The following is a 14992-nucleotide window of genomic DNA, read 5'->3' on the forward strand; positions in this document are numbered from 1 at the left end:
AATAAAAAAAAATTGGGATCTTGGGGGTGGGGTGGGATAGGGGTAAGGGGAGATGGGAACAGAAATGTGAGAAGGGGAGGATGGGGGGAACTTGGGGAATTGGAATGGTTGGGATAAAGGAAGGATGGATATGGGAGCAGGAAAGCATATATCTTAATTAAGGGATCCAGCTTAGGGTGGGCAAGAGACCTGAACCTAGAGGGGCTCCTAAGTGCCCAGGGGGATGTCCCCAGTTAGTGCCTTGGGCAGCTGAGGATAAGGAACCTGAAATGGCCCTATCCTATAACCACACTGATGAATATCTTACATATCACCATAGAACCTTCATCGGGCGATGGATGGAGATAGAGACAGAGACCCATATTGGAGCACCGGAATAAGCTCCCAAGGTCCCAATGAGGAGCAGAGGGAGGGAGAACATGAGCAAGGAAGTCAGGACCACGAGGGGTGCACCCACCCACGGAGACAATGGAGCTGATCTATTGGGAGCTCACCAAGTCCAGCTGGACTGTGACTGAGAAAGCATGGGATAAAACCCGGACTCTCTGAACAATGAGGACTGATGAGAAGCCAAAGACAATAGCACTGGGGTTTGATCCTATTTCATGTTCTGGCTTTGTGGGAGCCTAGCCAGTTTGGATGCTCACCTTCCTAGACCTAGAAGGACCTTGGACTTTCCACCTGACTGCTCTTTGGTCTGGAGAGGGAGGCAGAAAGGAGTGGGGGGAGGGGGGGTGGAGTGGGAGGAAGGGGAGAGAAATGGGAGGATGGGAGGAGGCGGAATTTTTTTTTCCAAAAAAAATAAATAAAAAATAAAATCAAGGAGATTGGGCAGGGATGGCAAATGCCTTTAATCCGAGTACTAAGGAGGCAAAGCAGATGGATTTCTGGGAGTTTGAAGCCAGCCTCGTCTATAGAGTGAGTTCCAAGACAGGCTCGAAGGCTACAGAGAAACCTTGTCTCAAAAAAACAAAAAAATTTACCAGAAAACTTCAAATTTTAATACATACAATTTTTGAAAGGCATTGAAGTCTTAATCTTTAGATAGGGAGAAAATGTAGAATCAGATTAAAGAGACATTAAAATTGGCACCAGATGATAAAGGAGCAATGAGACCAAAGGACATGCAAAGACTTGGAAAATAGGTAAGAAGGAAAAGTAAGAAACAGAAATTAATAGGCAGGACAGGAGGTGGAAGAGACGAGGCAGAAGAAAGCAAAGAGATAAGAGGAGTAAAGCAATGAGACAGGAGTCAAAACAAAACACAGCATCCCTGGTCTAAGGTAGGACCACTATTAAAGAATGCAGGTGAGCCCCAATTCCTTGTCCTCCACAAGACAAGAGCCAAGTTTCTGGAAGCAGGAACCAAACAATAGAGACCCTTTATCCTGATCTTCAGTCCTGGTATTGCCATGAATACTAACAACAAGGTTCCAATTGAGCCACTCATAGCATGGCATATGACATTACAGAAAAAGTTCATTAGTTTCAAAGTTCAAATATCATCTGATTTTTCTTGAAATATCATGTATAAATTTTAATTTGATATTTTTAAGTTTTAAGATTCTGTTCTACTATTATTTTCACATTTAGAAACAAATGAACAAGAGTCATAGTGCAGATAGGCCTCCTTTTAAACAACCATACTTCACATATGCAAATCATTTTATATTGTTTAACGTGCATTTCTGTCATGTCATTCTGCACACTAGTAAGTAAACAGTGCAGAGAGTTTAGTGCAAGAATCCTTTTAAATTTCCCAAGGAGCTAGGCCAACTCAAGGATTAAGTCTGGAACGGAGAATTAGATGTGAATATTTCTTTATGGTTAATGCTGGGCTTGATGGCACAGCTATTATCCCAACACTCAGAAAGTAGAAGCAGGAAAATTGTCACCAAGTTCACGGTGTATCAGGGCTATATACAAATTTGATCATAACAATTAGGGCATCTTTTTTACTTCTTTTAATCAATACTTTATAAAGTATTTTTATGTTTGCATAATGAAATGGCTAAAGTTATCTACAACTGTGAGGAGGGGAATACCTTGAAGAATGATCTACTTCCTTGAACCTCGATAATATTTGCAGAAATTCTCAATTTCAATTATAAGTTCTACAATAATGACAAACCATAATTCATATAATTCAAAAACATTGCCTTACATTAGCATTAATTACTAAGCAATCACAGGACTATTATGATAAGGTCTGTAGAAAAATCTGTAAGTTTAAAGTTGGAAAGTCTTTAAAAGCCTAAGGAAGGGCTCATGGGTATTCACCAAGACATTTGTAAGATGTTACAAGAACACAAAACATGTATTCATTAAGTATAAAAACTAAAAAGGCTTCACACTTATATGATGTTTACATAAAAGTCAATCACAAAACAGCTTCCAAGAATACACCTGATATGTCGCTCAGAACTAGATTTTCAAAACATAAAATGTACCTGCAGTTGCACTGAATTGTGCCGAAGGCCTTCAACAATGGGAAAAAATCTGTCAATTTTTCTTTCTTCTCCAGCTGAAGTCAAGGCTTCTAAAACTTCTTCAAGGCTATCAGAAATTTGAAGTCTATTAATTAAATAGCAAGGATCAAATAGCAAAAATGCCATGCAATCACTTTACCATGCTAATTAATAAAACATGAATTCATTACTATAAGTGCATACTAACTGTACAAAATAGCAGGATTCACGGTGACATTTCCATGCATACAAAGAATGCATTTATCACATCCAGCTACCCTACAAATCCCGTTACCCACTCCTCCCTCTGTTCAGGTTTTTAACATCTTTGCTAACTTTACCATCTTCTACTTTTACATCAGACCCTTTTCCCCGACTGGTATCTACTTGAGGGAGGCTCAGCATGTTTTTCTGTGTGCTCTAGCATGTATTTTGATTTATTTATTTTTGGCCAATACCCTGTGAGGTGTTGACCAAGCATCTATAAAACACCACAGGTCAGGACTAATTTGAAATATTTTTGCCACTTTAGGTTCCCACTGGATTCTTATTTTTACTATTTTATTGAAACATAAAACTATACCATATAATGGGACATTTCAATGCATGCTGGTGCTGTGTAATATAAATGAGGAAAAGCATGTATATCTCCCCAAATAAGTCATTCTCTCAGGATAGCAGCAGCATTTAAAACCCATTCTTCTACCTTCTTGTAAAACATAAATTATCATTTTCTAGAATCAACATCCCATGGATTTTAATGTATGTAAACTGTATGCAGTGTGTATATTATAAGCCATTATAAATAAGAAAGTAGGCAGAAAACAGTTGAACAACTTGTTCAGTCTAACATCTACTTCTCCAAAGTGCTGAAGTATGGATCTAAACTCTGGCAGCCTGTGAAGGCTAAATATCTAAAATGCCCTCAGTCAACACATAATGTCCCTCAAATAATGAAACTGTGACAGTCAAAAACAAACAGTAGCACAATACAATAATAGGTAAATCTAAAATACAGTATTTGTGAAAAGACCATTTTCCCTTTTGAAAATAAAAAGTATAAATTCTTTAGCTATGAATGAAAATATGCAGCCCTAAATGTTATTTGAATCACTCTGACATTTATTCCAATGTCAGGGCTGAGAATCGAATTCAGTAGTGGACTGCTTGCCTAGCTTGTGTGAGGCCATAATTTGACTTCCAGAACTGAAGAAGGAGGAGGAGGAGAACAATACATGTGGAAAAAGATGAAGAAAGAAGAGAAGGGGAAGAGAACAGAAAGAGGAAAAATAGCAGAAAGAAAGAACAGGATAAGAGTCTAGGAGGAATAAGGGTAAAGAAAACAAGAGAATAAGGAGAGAAGAAGAGGAAGGAGGAACCGAAAGGAATGGATAACAAAGAATAAAATGAAAGACAGGAGTCTCTGAGTCATGCATCAATATACATGCATACAGGGCACATACCAACTCTTAGGGCACACCAAAACCTAAGCAAACTTTCTAGATTAGAAAGTACTGAACCTGGATGTCTGGCCTTTTCCATACCTGGGGTCACAGGTCAGATTACCTAAATGACTTCTCTAGACACACAGAACATGTGCATAAAGGCTCAGGTTCAGAGTGGTGTGTACCTGGGCAACTACAGCCACTGAGTCAGTTCAATACCACCTAACTAGCAGGATCTCCCCAAGACTGACTCTCACGTGTGTTAGAAAGGACTCAGGCTAAGTTCACATTGTAACAGTACATTAGGAGCCCTGGGGATTGCATGCTGAGAACGGCTCAACTCCTAATGTCAGGGAAGAGTTCATCTCCTAGGAAGAACTTTCCAGCAGCTGTGACAGCAGAAGAATCTACGTTTGTTTTGTTTCCACACACTTCTTGCTCGACACTCCAATTCTTCCTCTATTTAAGCAAAGCTAACATCCAGTACCCTACAGATACATGTGAGATCAATCCCTGGATACTGTGGCCAGTATACACTCGATGAACGCGTCTTCCTCTGGTTTTCACCATCACTCATCCTCTCTAAATGGCTTATGGGAAACAGGGTCAAGTCAAGGCCTTTGGACATGACTGAGCCAGGCTGTTTCAATTCTCTGGAAACTATGAGCACTGTCTTTATTCTTATGGTTTTTTGGTTTACTCGTTTTTTAAAATGCTTTAAAGGGCTACTTATAATTAGAATCCTAATCTTACCTAAGGTGTTGGGGTGTGTACTTTATCACCAGGATATATGCTGAGTGGCTGATTGGGTACAACCTTGTAGCCAAGTCTTGAAGCTTCAATATGTTTTTGACTATAACCCATTCAACTTAACTGATCTGTCTTACATATAAATTGTCAAAAAGCAATGTACTTATCATTAGAAGAGGTAAGCATGACTCACAATTCCAATTTTATATATATATATAAATATATGCAAAATTAGATAATAAAAAAGACCCCATTTGTACATTTTCACCCTCTACTTTGAATTTTTATTAAGGGGTGAGCTTAAAGAAGTTTAAAAGAAACAAGATGAGGAAATCAGTTGTTCATGAAATTATTTTAGTCCCTAATTAAAAATTTGATTAGCAAAATACTTGAACAAATATTTTAATTATACAAATAGGAAACCAAACTAACTGCCCAGACATATATTAACACTGAGGTTGTATGCTTCTGTACATGACAATGCAGGAGACACAGGGAGGCTTACATGCTCTCCTCCCCTACGATGCAAAAGTCACAGGGAGACCTACATGCTCTCCTCCCATACAGTGCAGGAGACACAAGAGACTTACACGTTCTCCACCCATATAATGCAGGAGACACAGGGAGACTTACATGCTCTCCTCCCATACAACGCAGGAGACACAGGGAGATTTACATGCTCTCCTCCCCTACGATGCAGGAGACACAGGGAGACTTACATGCTCTCCTCCCCTACGATGCATACTGCAGAAAGAAGCTTCACCACATCCGCCATCATATTGGGCTGCTTAGGATCCATGGCTTTCGCCAACAAGGAAAGACTCCTCTCTTCACTCATAATTCTTTCTAAGCCATACTGCAACAATAGAAAATGAGTTAAATGTAGGAATTATTTGGAAAGATGGTGCATAAACTTTAAAAATTATATTTTTACCTCTAAAAAAGACAAAGTATGAGGACCTTGTAACACCATAAAAATTTCCAAAGTATTACTATTATATTAAGAGTTATGAGAATCTACCAAATGCAAAAAAATCCATGGAGAAATAAGGGATTCTCAACATTAACGTACAAAACAAACAAATACTAAAATAGTCATGGAGGACAGGGCAATCTCTGTGCTAAGAAAGAAAGTGGGTAAAAAATAACAATCAAACACACAGATCAGCACTGTACAAACAAAAGATAGGATAAACCAAAGAATAATTCTATGTCATTTTCATGAAACAAACAAAACATTTTAAATAGAGTTAACCCAGTGTATTAAAGTATTATTGTTCCAACATAGAAACTATATAGAACACTTTTTATTTTCCTTAAGACTGAATATCAAGTTGCATTTTCTAATTATACCACATCTGAATTCAGACTAGACACTTTCAAGTGTTCAAAGCCCAAGTGGCTGCCACAGGACAGTACAGGTCTAGATCTGAACCTAGTATATAAATACACAAAGGCAAAGGACAATTTATAAAGGATCTGTGTAGAAAATTCCATAGTAGAAATATGTATTCTGAGCACAATGGTACTTATAATCAATAAACACGTTCAAAATGATTTGTTGAAGGATAAAGTTTATTTGATACTGCCATAAAGTCACATCCAATTAGAATATAAGTAATTATATTAAAGGCATATTATCTTAAGGAAGTATGTATTATCTCTTGGTATACCAGTAATCTGCATCATCAGTATAAAAATGCAATAGAAGACATCAAATAGAAACCCTGCCTCGAAAAACCAAAAAAAAAAAAAAAGACATCAAATAATACTTCTACCTCCCATGTAATTTGGATGATCTTTCTCCATAGTATAAAACTTGTAGATCAAGTAACTATTATAAATGATCACAGGAACATTAATCCCAACTACACACCTACCAATTATGGCTGAAAAATGGCTATAAATCTAAGTATCAAAGTCAAAACACTAACAAGGTTAAACACAAATGCTTTATTATAAAATTGTGTTTGTAATGTTATTATCACATTTATTAGCATTAATAGAAAAAGAGAAAAAAAACAAACTTGACATTGTGCAGAAATAGTGCATTTGCTGGAAAATACTATGGTGAAGAGGTGTGACAGAAGGAGGGCAAGCAGAAGAGGCAAGACCCCAGAAGTGAGAGTGTTAGGAGTTCCTTCTTATTCATGGGAAAAGGTTTACAGACAATTAAACTGGTCAGAAAAAGGCTCACTGTTCTGATGTTCTGAACTACAAGCTGAGACTTCAAAAGCTGGCACAGAGAGAAGAGCCACACCATGCCTTGGTAGTATTGCAGAAAATTGTCAGTAATATAGGAAGCACCCTTTGGACAGACTCAGAAAGACAAAGATTAGCACGCTCTGTCCTGAGAAAACCGTTGATAGATGAAAGCTTGTCTCTAGTGCCTGCCTTCCAGATTCACAGTCAGGCGGCTCTCTAGGCTCCTGATAATCTGGGATGGCTGCAGTCAGACTTCCTATCATTTCCATTTCCCACCCCAACCCCGATTCTAACTCCTGGGTGGGAGGGCTGGATATGAGCGCACTCTGATCTTATGCTCGGACCACAATCCTGTGACACCAAAGGCATGACCTCTAATTTTCTCAATAAAAAATATAATAAAGTAAAATAAAGAGCTCATTTGGCGAATAGAATGAGGCCATATTACCACTTTTTCATAACTATTACTAAACAAGGAACTGTCATATACTTCAATAAAATTATGTATGCAAAGACTTAAAAAAAAGAAAAATTGACTGTGAGAAATAGTTCACTTACCAGTGCTAGCATCAAAGTTCTTTTAATGAAGGCTTTTAAAATGAGAGCGCTATCACCAATTTGGGAAGGTCTAAAAGGTATCTTTCCTGAATGTCAAGGACCCACTTGGGATAATATGATAACTGCCCTGTTGTAAACCCAGAACCAATGCTGTGTTCTCTTAGCATTCCACAGAAGGCCTATTGTTACCTAACAGAATTCCAGGCAGCTGAAGATAATATCTTTAGCTAAGGGAAGGTAAATACTCTCATCCCTGACAAGACAGAAAACATCAATACTATATGACAACTGGGGATAAGCAACAATCAATGGTATGTGTATCCCAACAGTGGCAAAAATATGAGGGATGAGGATGACTTTAACAGCAAGACTCTCATTGTCAATGGGCACAGAATTCAATCCCTGAACCCCTTTCGAAAATGAAGTCTTCCTTTGTAGGCCTCCATATTTTAAAAGATTCATTTAAAAATTACTTTTTTATTTTTTTTTTAATATCGGTCAACTACTTTCGTGCCTAAGCACTCAGAGTCTAGAAAAGGGAGTCAGATGCCCTAGAACTGGAGCTATGGATAGTTGCAAGCCATAATGTGGGTGGTGAGAATCGAACCTAGGACCTCTGGAAGGGGATATAAAGTTTTACACAACTGAGCCAACTCTCTAGCCTTAAAAAAAAAAAAAACTTTTAGTTCCATTTAATGAGATAAACAATTCATTTTGACAAGATGCCACAGCCATTCATATTAATGACATAAGTGATGGTAGCAAATAAACCTAAAGGCTATATAGTTTCCTCATTAAAATGAAATCCAGTGAAGACTTCACAGTGATATGGTAAAGTGCACATCTATATAGCTGATTAAATGAAGCTTAGGAAAACTAACAACAACCTTGAGTTGGTAATATGACCAGCAACTTTGCAAAATAGAGTCTATATTTTAAAATATTAATCCCAAGTGTCAGTGACTAAATTTTCTGTTTTATTAACCTATGTGCCATTATCAAATTCAAATGCGGTATTTTATCGCTCTATATAAACTATAAGAAATAAAATCTACTATGACTAAAACCAAGTAAGGAATGTGATTTTCTAAATAATAATTTATTTTAGCCATTAGTCGTCTCAAATTTAACTTTGGTCACATACACCTCTTTGGTTTAAAAGAGGCACACCTGCAATTCCTTCCTTTGAGCTTCATGCCACCAGGAAAATTCCCCTACTACAGCCCCACTTTTTATAAAGGCCTCTAAAAAACAGCTCAACTTGCATGGTGGAAACAACCCTCTACAAGGAGTTTCTCATCCTTCCAGTGCCTACTCTTAAAGGACATGCAGACAACCTACTTCACATAACACAGCAAAATTCTTTAAAAAGGGGTCTACTCCTCAGGCAATCTCCTTGGGAAGTATCAAGGTGGGAAAAAGTAAACAACACTCTATGAATTAAAAAAAAAAAAAAAAACTAGAAAATTGTAAAAGTGACTCAGCAGAAAGACAACTGTCTCCAAACCTGAGGACCTGGGTTAAGTCCCCAGAATCCACATGGAAAAGGAAGAGAATCAATTTCCACAGGCTGTCTTGTTTCTTCCCCACTGACCCTGTGGCACAAGGGCACAGACACACATGAACATGGCATAAACAAGTGTTTAAAATAACTAAACAGGAAACTCAGCAGAATGCTTTCACAAAAAACAAAATTAGAAAACACAAACAGTTGCTATAACAAAATTAAATTCTAACAATTTAAGGATGTATATATTTAACCCTCCAGATGTTTATCTTTAAAGAAAAAGGCAAAATATGCTTCATTAAAATTTGCCAAACATGTACGTCTTTTCTATAGAACATGATCACACATCACAAGAGCATACATAACCTTTGCTCCCCTGATGTCCAACAACTGACATACCTATCATTACATCACACATCAGGAGGTAGATGAGCTGACAGTCAGAGCTAAAGAAATGAGGCTATGAGCAGTCACCAAAACAGAGTGAGTGACCAGGCAGTTATGGCCTAAAGTCTTCTGCTTAATTCAACTTTACTACACAAGTACTTTACACTACACAACTTTACTACACAGATATGCCATATTATGCTGGCTCAATAATAAATATAACACTGCTACATTTCTAGAATCTTCTCACATCTATATATATTAATTTTATCATGGGTTTTAAATTCTCAGGATATGAAGCATGGGTTTTCACAACTTGAATCTCTGGTAGCATATATATAAACATATATATAAACTATAGTTACTAACAGTGTAGGATACGAATGCCTAAATCCTGCTGACCTTTTGAAAATCAAAAGGAGAGAAGCAAAAGAAGGCTCAAGGTAGAGAGCACAGGAGAGAAAGCAAGTGCCTCTGCAGGCGGGGGCTCACGTTTCAGGGGCAATCATGTTCACCTCCCAGCTCCTCCTAAAATCCCCTGCTCTTCTATCAACATAGGAGACAAACCCATCATCACCCAATGGCATGCAAGTAGAATTCTCGATGGTGAGGCTGTAATTCATGTAAGACTCTGTGGTGAACAAAGGGGAACTCCCCTGCAGCATACCTGTGTGTTCATCAGGGCTTTCAGACACTGGATAACTTTGTGCTGATTCTTCTTTACAACTCTTTCTTGGCTGTGTTAACATAAATACAACAATATTGAATTACAGTTGGACATACTAACAGAGAGCTTAGTTAAATATTATTAACTATACTTACATTTGCCCACTAATCAGTTTGTCCAAAATGTCCAACAATAGTCCGAGTCCCTCATGTCCAAAGCTTTGCACCCAACTAAAAAAAAAAAACCACAAAGGTGAGTTGTTTATATGCCTATAATTATTTTAAAATTTTTGTAGTCATAATCATGACTACTATAAGCATAACACTAGATACAAAATTGTTCATGGTTCATAGACCTTGACTGTAAGAGTTGAGGGAAAATGCCAGTATAGACAGCAATAGGCTAACATCATTCATTCAAGCTTCTAAGAACTGAGTCTCAGCCATGTTCCATGTTCAACATGTTGATAACTAGGAGTCCTCCATGGATACACAAGTGTATATACCAAAAACTTGGGAAAAGTATGAAACAGAGCTTCCCTCAGTACAGCGACTCACTAGATCAAGCTGGACTATCAAATCTGGGACTATCTGGGAAGGGAAAACTACAGAGGGAGGGCAGGTAAATAGGGTACTAGAGGTGAGGGTTTGGACTAAGACTAAGAAAAAGATACGGGACAAACGTTTATCAACACAATAGAAGGATACATAGTAGGAGAGCTTACCAGACTACCAAAATGAAGTTCTATAACTATTAGAAATATCTTAAATTTCAAAGATCAACTTCTTTAAGAATTAGAGGGAAAATAAAGCATTTATCATGAAAGTATTTCCATCATGGCTGAATGGCATGTGACCCATGAATCAGTGATGCAATCAAAAGGTTTAAGGAAATAGGACATTATTGCTACTGGACAAAAAAATCATGTTGATTACAGAAAAAGCACAAGTGGTAATCAAGAAACACAGGTTAACATATAACAAAATTGTAACTGTGTCTCCTAAAAAAGAGGGAAGAAAAAAATAGCACAATTTTTTTATGTGTATTTTCTATGTGTCCACTTCCATGTATGGTTTCCATGTGTATGAAAAGTAAATGCTAAAAATAAACTATCAAAAAATCAAAAAGAAGCATCATAGAGCATAAGAACAAGCAAATACTGCCACTTTCTTGATTAGGATACAAAGTAACTTTGCCTAGAGATAAGCAAAAACCAGAGTGAGCACAGCATAGTATTAACCTAAAAACAGAAATGCAATTGCCAGAAAATTTGTACAAAGCCCAGAGGTGACCCTTTACTGCCATATCTGAATAGGAATGGCCCTCACAGATTCATGTGTTTGAATGCTTGGCCCATGGGAGTGGCTCCATCAGAAGGTGTGGCCTTGATAAAGTAACTGTGACCTTTTTGGAGGAAGTGTGTCAAAGTAGGGGTGGGCTTTATAGTCTCACATGCTCGAGCTAAACCTAGTGTGGAACACAGTCACCTTCTGCTGCCTACAGATCAGGACACACAACTCTCAGTTCCTTCTCCAGCACCACGTCTGCCTGCATGCTTCCATGTTCTCACCATGACAATAATGGGCTACACCTCTAACTGAAACTTTAAGCCAGCCCCAATTAAATGTTTTCCTTTAGAAGAGATGCCATAGTCATGATGTCTTCACAGCAATAGAAACCCCTAAGACAGAAGTCAAGAGATTTTTTGCAATGGTCCTAAGCACAGTTTGGGGAAAAAGTTTTCCCCATAAACGCTGCTGGGAGTCTTGACATCCATATGCAGAATAAAGCCAAATCATTCTCTCTAATAAATTTAAAAAGTTGAGTATAAATCATTTAAAGAATTATATGTAGGAGCTAAAACTATAAGTCACTGGGTTACAAGAAACCAGAAGCATCTCAGGAAACTGGAACAGCAAGACTTTTTTGTAAGGTTCCCAAAGGTACAGAAAACAAAATCAGAGGTAACCAAATAGGATTACATCAAACCAGAAAGCATTTTTACCACAGCAAAGGGGGTGAGCAACAGATAGATAGATAGATAGATAGATAGATAGATAGATAGATAGATAGATAGATAGATAGATAGATAGATAGATAGATAGATTAAACCATCGACACACTGACAGAAAGGACTGGAAAGTAAGATATCTAACTGGAGGCCAAGACCCACAATATAGGAAGGGCTCCCAAAACTCAACTACAAAAACAATAACCTTATTAACAAGTAGAAAAACAATCTAAATGATTGTTCTTCAAAGAAATAGCCAAGAAGTACATGAAACATGCTCAGCACAGCTAACAGTCAGGAAAAGAAATGAGAAGGCAAAGCAAGCTATAGAGCCATTCAAGTAAGAACAACTCTTAACAAAACCAAGACAAAACAAATGCCATCTGTCAAGGGCAGGGGTAAAGCGAAGGTCTGCACACAGTTGGCAGCAATGTACATTAGTACAGCCTTTACAGGAAACAGCAAGAGGCCTCTTCACCTAATAATATCAATTAGGAACAATCAATAGCAATATTAGAATCATATTCAAAGGAAATAGAGTTAAACAGTCAGAGACATTTGCACCTCAGTGTTTACTGCAGCACTGTTCACAACTGCCAGGATACAGAAGCAACACGGTGCCCAGAATCTAATTCCTAGATGAGGAAATGTTGTGCACAGACACAGCGGAGCATTAGTCAGGCATGAAAATTGAAATCCTGGTATTTGTAGCACCATGGGTAGACCTGGAAATCTATACTAAGTGAAATGGGCCAGGCACAGAATGATATGCACTGAGTCATCTCACTTCTGAGGAGATCTAGAAAAGCCGATCAAGTTTAACCTGAGACACTCGGGGTGGCTATCAGAGGAGAGCAGTGGGGGCAGCATGGACAGTCTGCTGAACGGGTACTAACCAACAGGAACAAGAGCTTCCAGTGTGCCCTAGAGGGTTATAGCCAACACCTCTGTGCTACACATCCTAAAGTCAGAAGAAAGAGTTTTGAATACTGATACCCAAAAGAAATAATTAACGTTTGAGGGGAACAGATGTTGAATTTAACTAAATATCCCAGTGTAGCTATGTATTATAACAGTGCACAATACAACCATTACATGTGTAGCTTTCATGTTCTTGTCTAAAACTTAGCTTAAACTACGAACCTTGTGTGAACATCACCTTCCGCATTTAACACTCTGTGGACACAGCCTCAGCACCTGTACATTTTCAGAATTTCTGACATCCAAGAAGGCAAATGTATTTCTGCACTGGATATTTCTTTGCAATCACACTGGCAGTCTCCAGCCACACGATCTTCCTCATCTCCCCTCTGCCCAGTGAAAGCCATGAAATATCTAGCTGAGCAATGCAGGAACAGCAAAGGCATTCACTCCCCATCAAAGACTGAAGACCACTATTATGGCTGAGAGGAAGGAAACAGCTAAGTAAATGCCACTGCTTTCAAATGAAGCTGCTACTTCAAAAGTGAAGAGTTTACTTTCTCCTATCAGCTACAGACAGATTACCCACGGGCATTTCAAATCTGGCTTTCATGTTTCATGAAAAACACCTACAGCATGCGCTTAGCTGCTTCCTTGTTTACATCTTATTCTGTATTTATTCTTATTTCACATGTACTGTAGAAGCTTGAAATCAATCATGTAAAGAGTAATTTGTGAGCCTTATTTGACCAGGATTGGGATATGTGGAGTCTCTCTGCTTTTCACAACTGCCTGTGTTATTCTTTCCCAGTGGGCCTTTAATATTTTATTTAAAGTGGATTTTCTACCATTCCCATATTCAAAAGTATATACATGAAGAGATTCTAAGGCTAATATGAATGATATGAGATTATTCATACTGTTTCGCCTTCAATCACTGACAAATAGTTACTATTCACAAAGTTAGCTTACCTGTAATATATAGAGTAACCTTAAATTATGTTAGTGTAATATGCTAATATTTTGATGAAGGGTAGGATTTACTAATGATGCAAACCCTATGCAAAACACAAAATTCTTGGATCTGAGTAATAACAAAACATGACTATGTAAACTTTATCAACCATATATAAAAACAACAATTATAACTAAAAAAATGGGACCAACAGTTCTCAAATCAACAATTTTTAGTTATCCCGCATAGTCTTTTTCTAGAGTGCAGTAATTAAATTTTTCAAGCACTCACATGGATCATATATAAGCTAACTGTCCACGAAGCAAAACTCACTAAAGTAACTTCAGTGAGAATACACAAATCTCAAATCATAATATCTTATAATCTTCTCATTATGGGAATTAATTTATCAGCAACAAGATCAAGGTGAACAAACTATAAAATGAATAATGTAAGATGCAATACAGTAAGATGTTAGCCATGAGAGTTCCAAAAAAGAAATTGCTTTCTCTTGTGTTTGTTACTGTTCCTTCTATTTTTCGAAATACAATTACATCTGTTTTCCTTTCCCCTTCCTCCTCCAACTCTTTTCCAAACCTATTTTTGTAAATTCTTTGAGAATTTCAAACAGTGGATTTTGGTTATAACACCTTCCCCAAACTCCTGCCAGACCCTTCCCTCCCCAACCTTAGTGTCCTCCTTTTCTTTTAATCAAGTCCAGTGCCTGCTGCCCACCTATTGTTGGGGAATGGCCATGCACTACAGCACAGTAGTCAAGAGCAGGGAAACTTTTTATGCTTGTTTCCATGCTGCCTTTTAAGTGAGCAACTTCAATGCTTTTCTATTTTAATCTAAGTATTATGTTATGTGGTAAACACATACCTAAGAAAGCTATGCTTATATATCATAAATGATATTTTTTAAAAAGAAAATTGGAATGGATACGAGAAGTGAAAGAGGAACATAAAGGAACAACATACTATTTAAACATAAAAACTAAAGGAAGTGTTATTAGAAAGGTCAATTCAAAATATACCCAAAGTCACACCTGGTGTAATGGTACATAATTCCAGCACTGGAGGAGAGGTAGACATGGGTCTGCCCGGCTTTTTTTTTTT

General features: G+C 37.6%; 1 protein-coding gene across 1 annotated transcript in view; it reads right to left on the minus strand.

Annotated features, from left to right (window-relative positions):
• The window catches only part of Diaph3 (diaphanous related formin 3), a 447861-nt gene that overhangs the window by 304712 nt on the left and 128157 nt on the right, over positions 1-14992 (minus strand). Inside the window, exons 6-9 of the mRNA XM_005366057.2 lie at positions 10143-10217; positions 9988-10057; positions 5383-5519; positions 2451-2556 (exon numbers count right to left, since the gene is read on the minus strand). Coding sequence (XP_005366114.1) covers positions 2451-2556; positions 5383-5519; positions 9988-10057; positions 10143-10217 — 388 coding nt within the window. The remainder of the gene's footprint in view (positions 1-2450; positions 2557-5382; positions 5520-9987; positions 10058-10142; positions 10218-14992) is intronic.

Source organism: Microtus ochrogaster, unplaced genomic scaffold (genome assembly GCF_000317375.1).
Source record: "Microtus ochrogaster isolate Prairie Vole_2 unplaced genomic scaffold, MicOch1.0 UNK6, whole genome shotgun sequence".
Lineage (NCBI taxonomy): Eukaryota > Metazoa > Chordata > Mammalia > Rodentia > Cricetidae > Microtus > Microtus ochrogaster.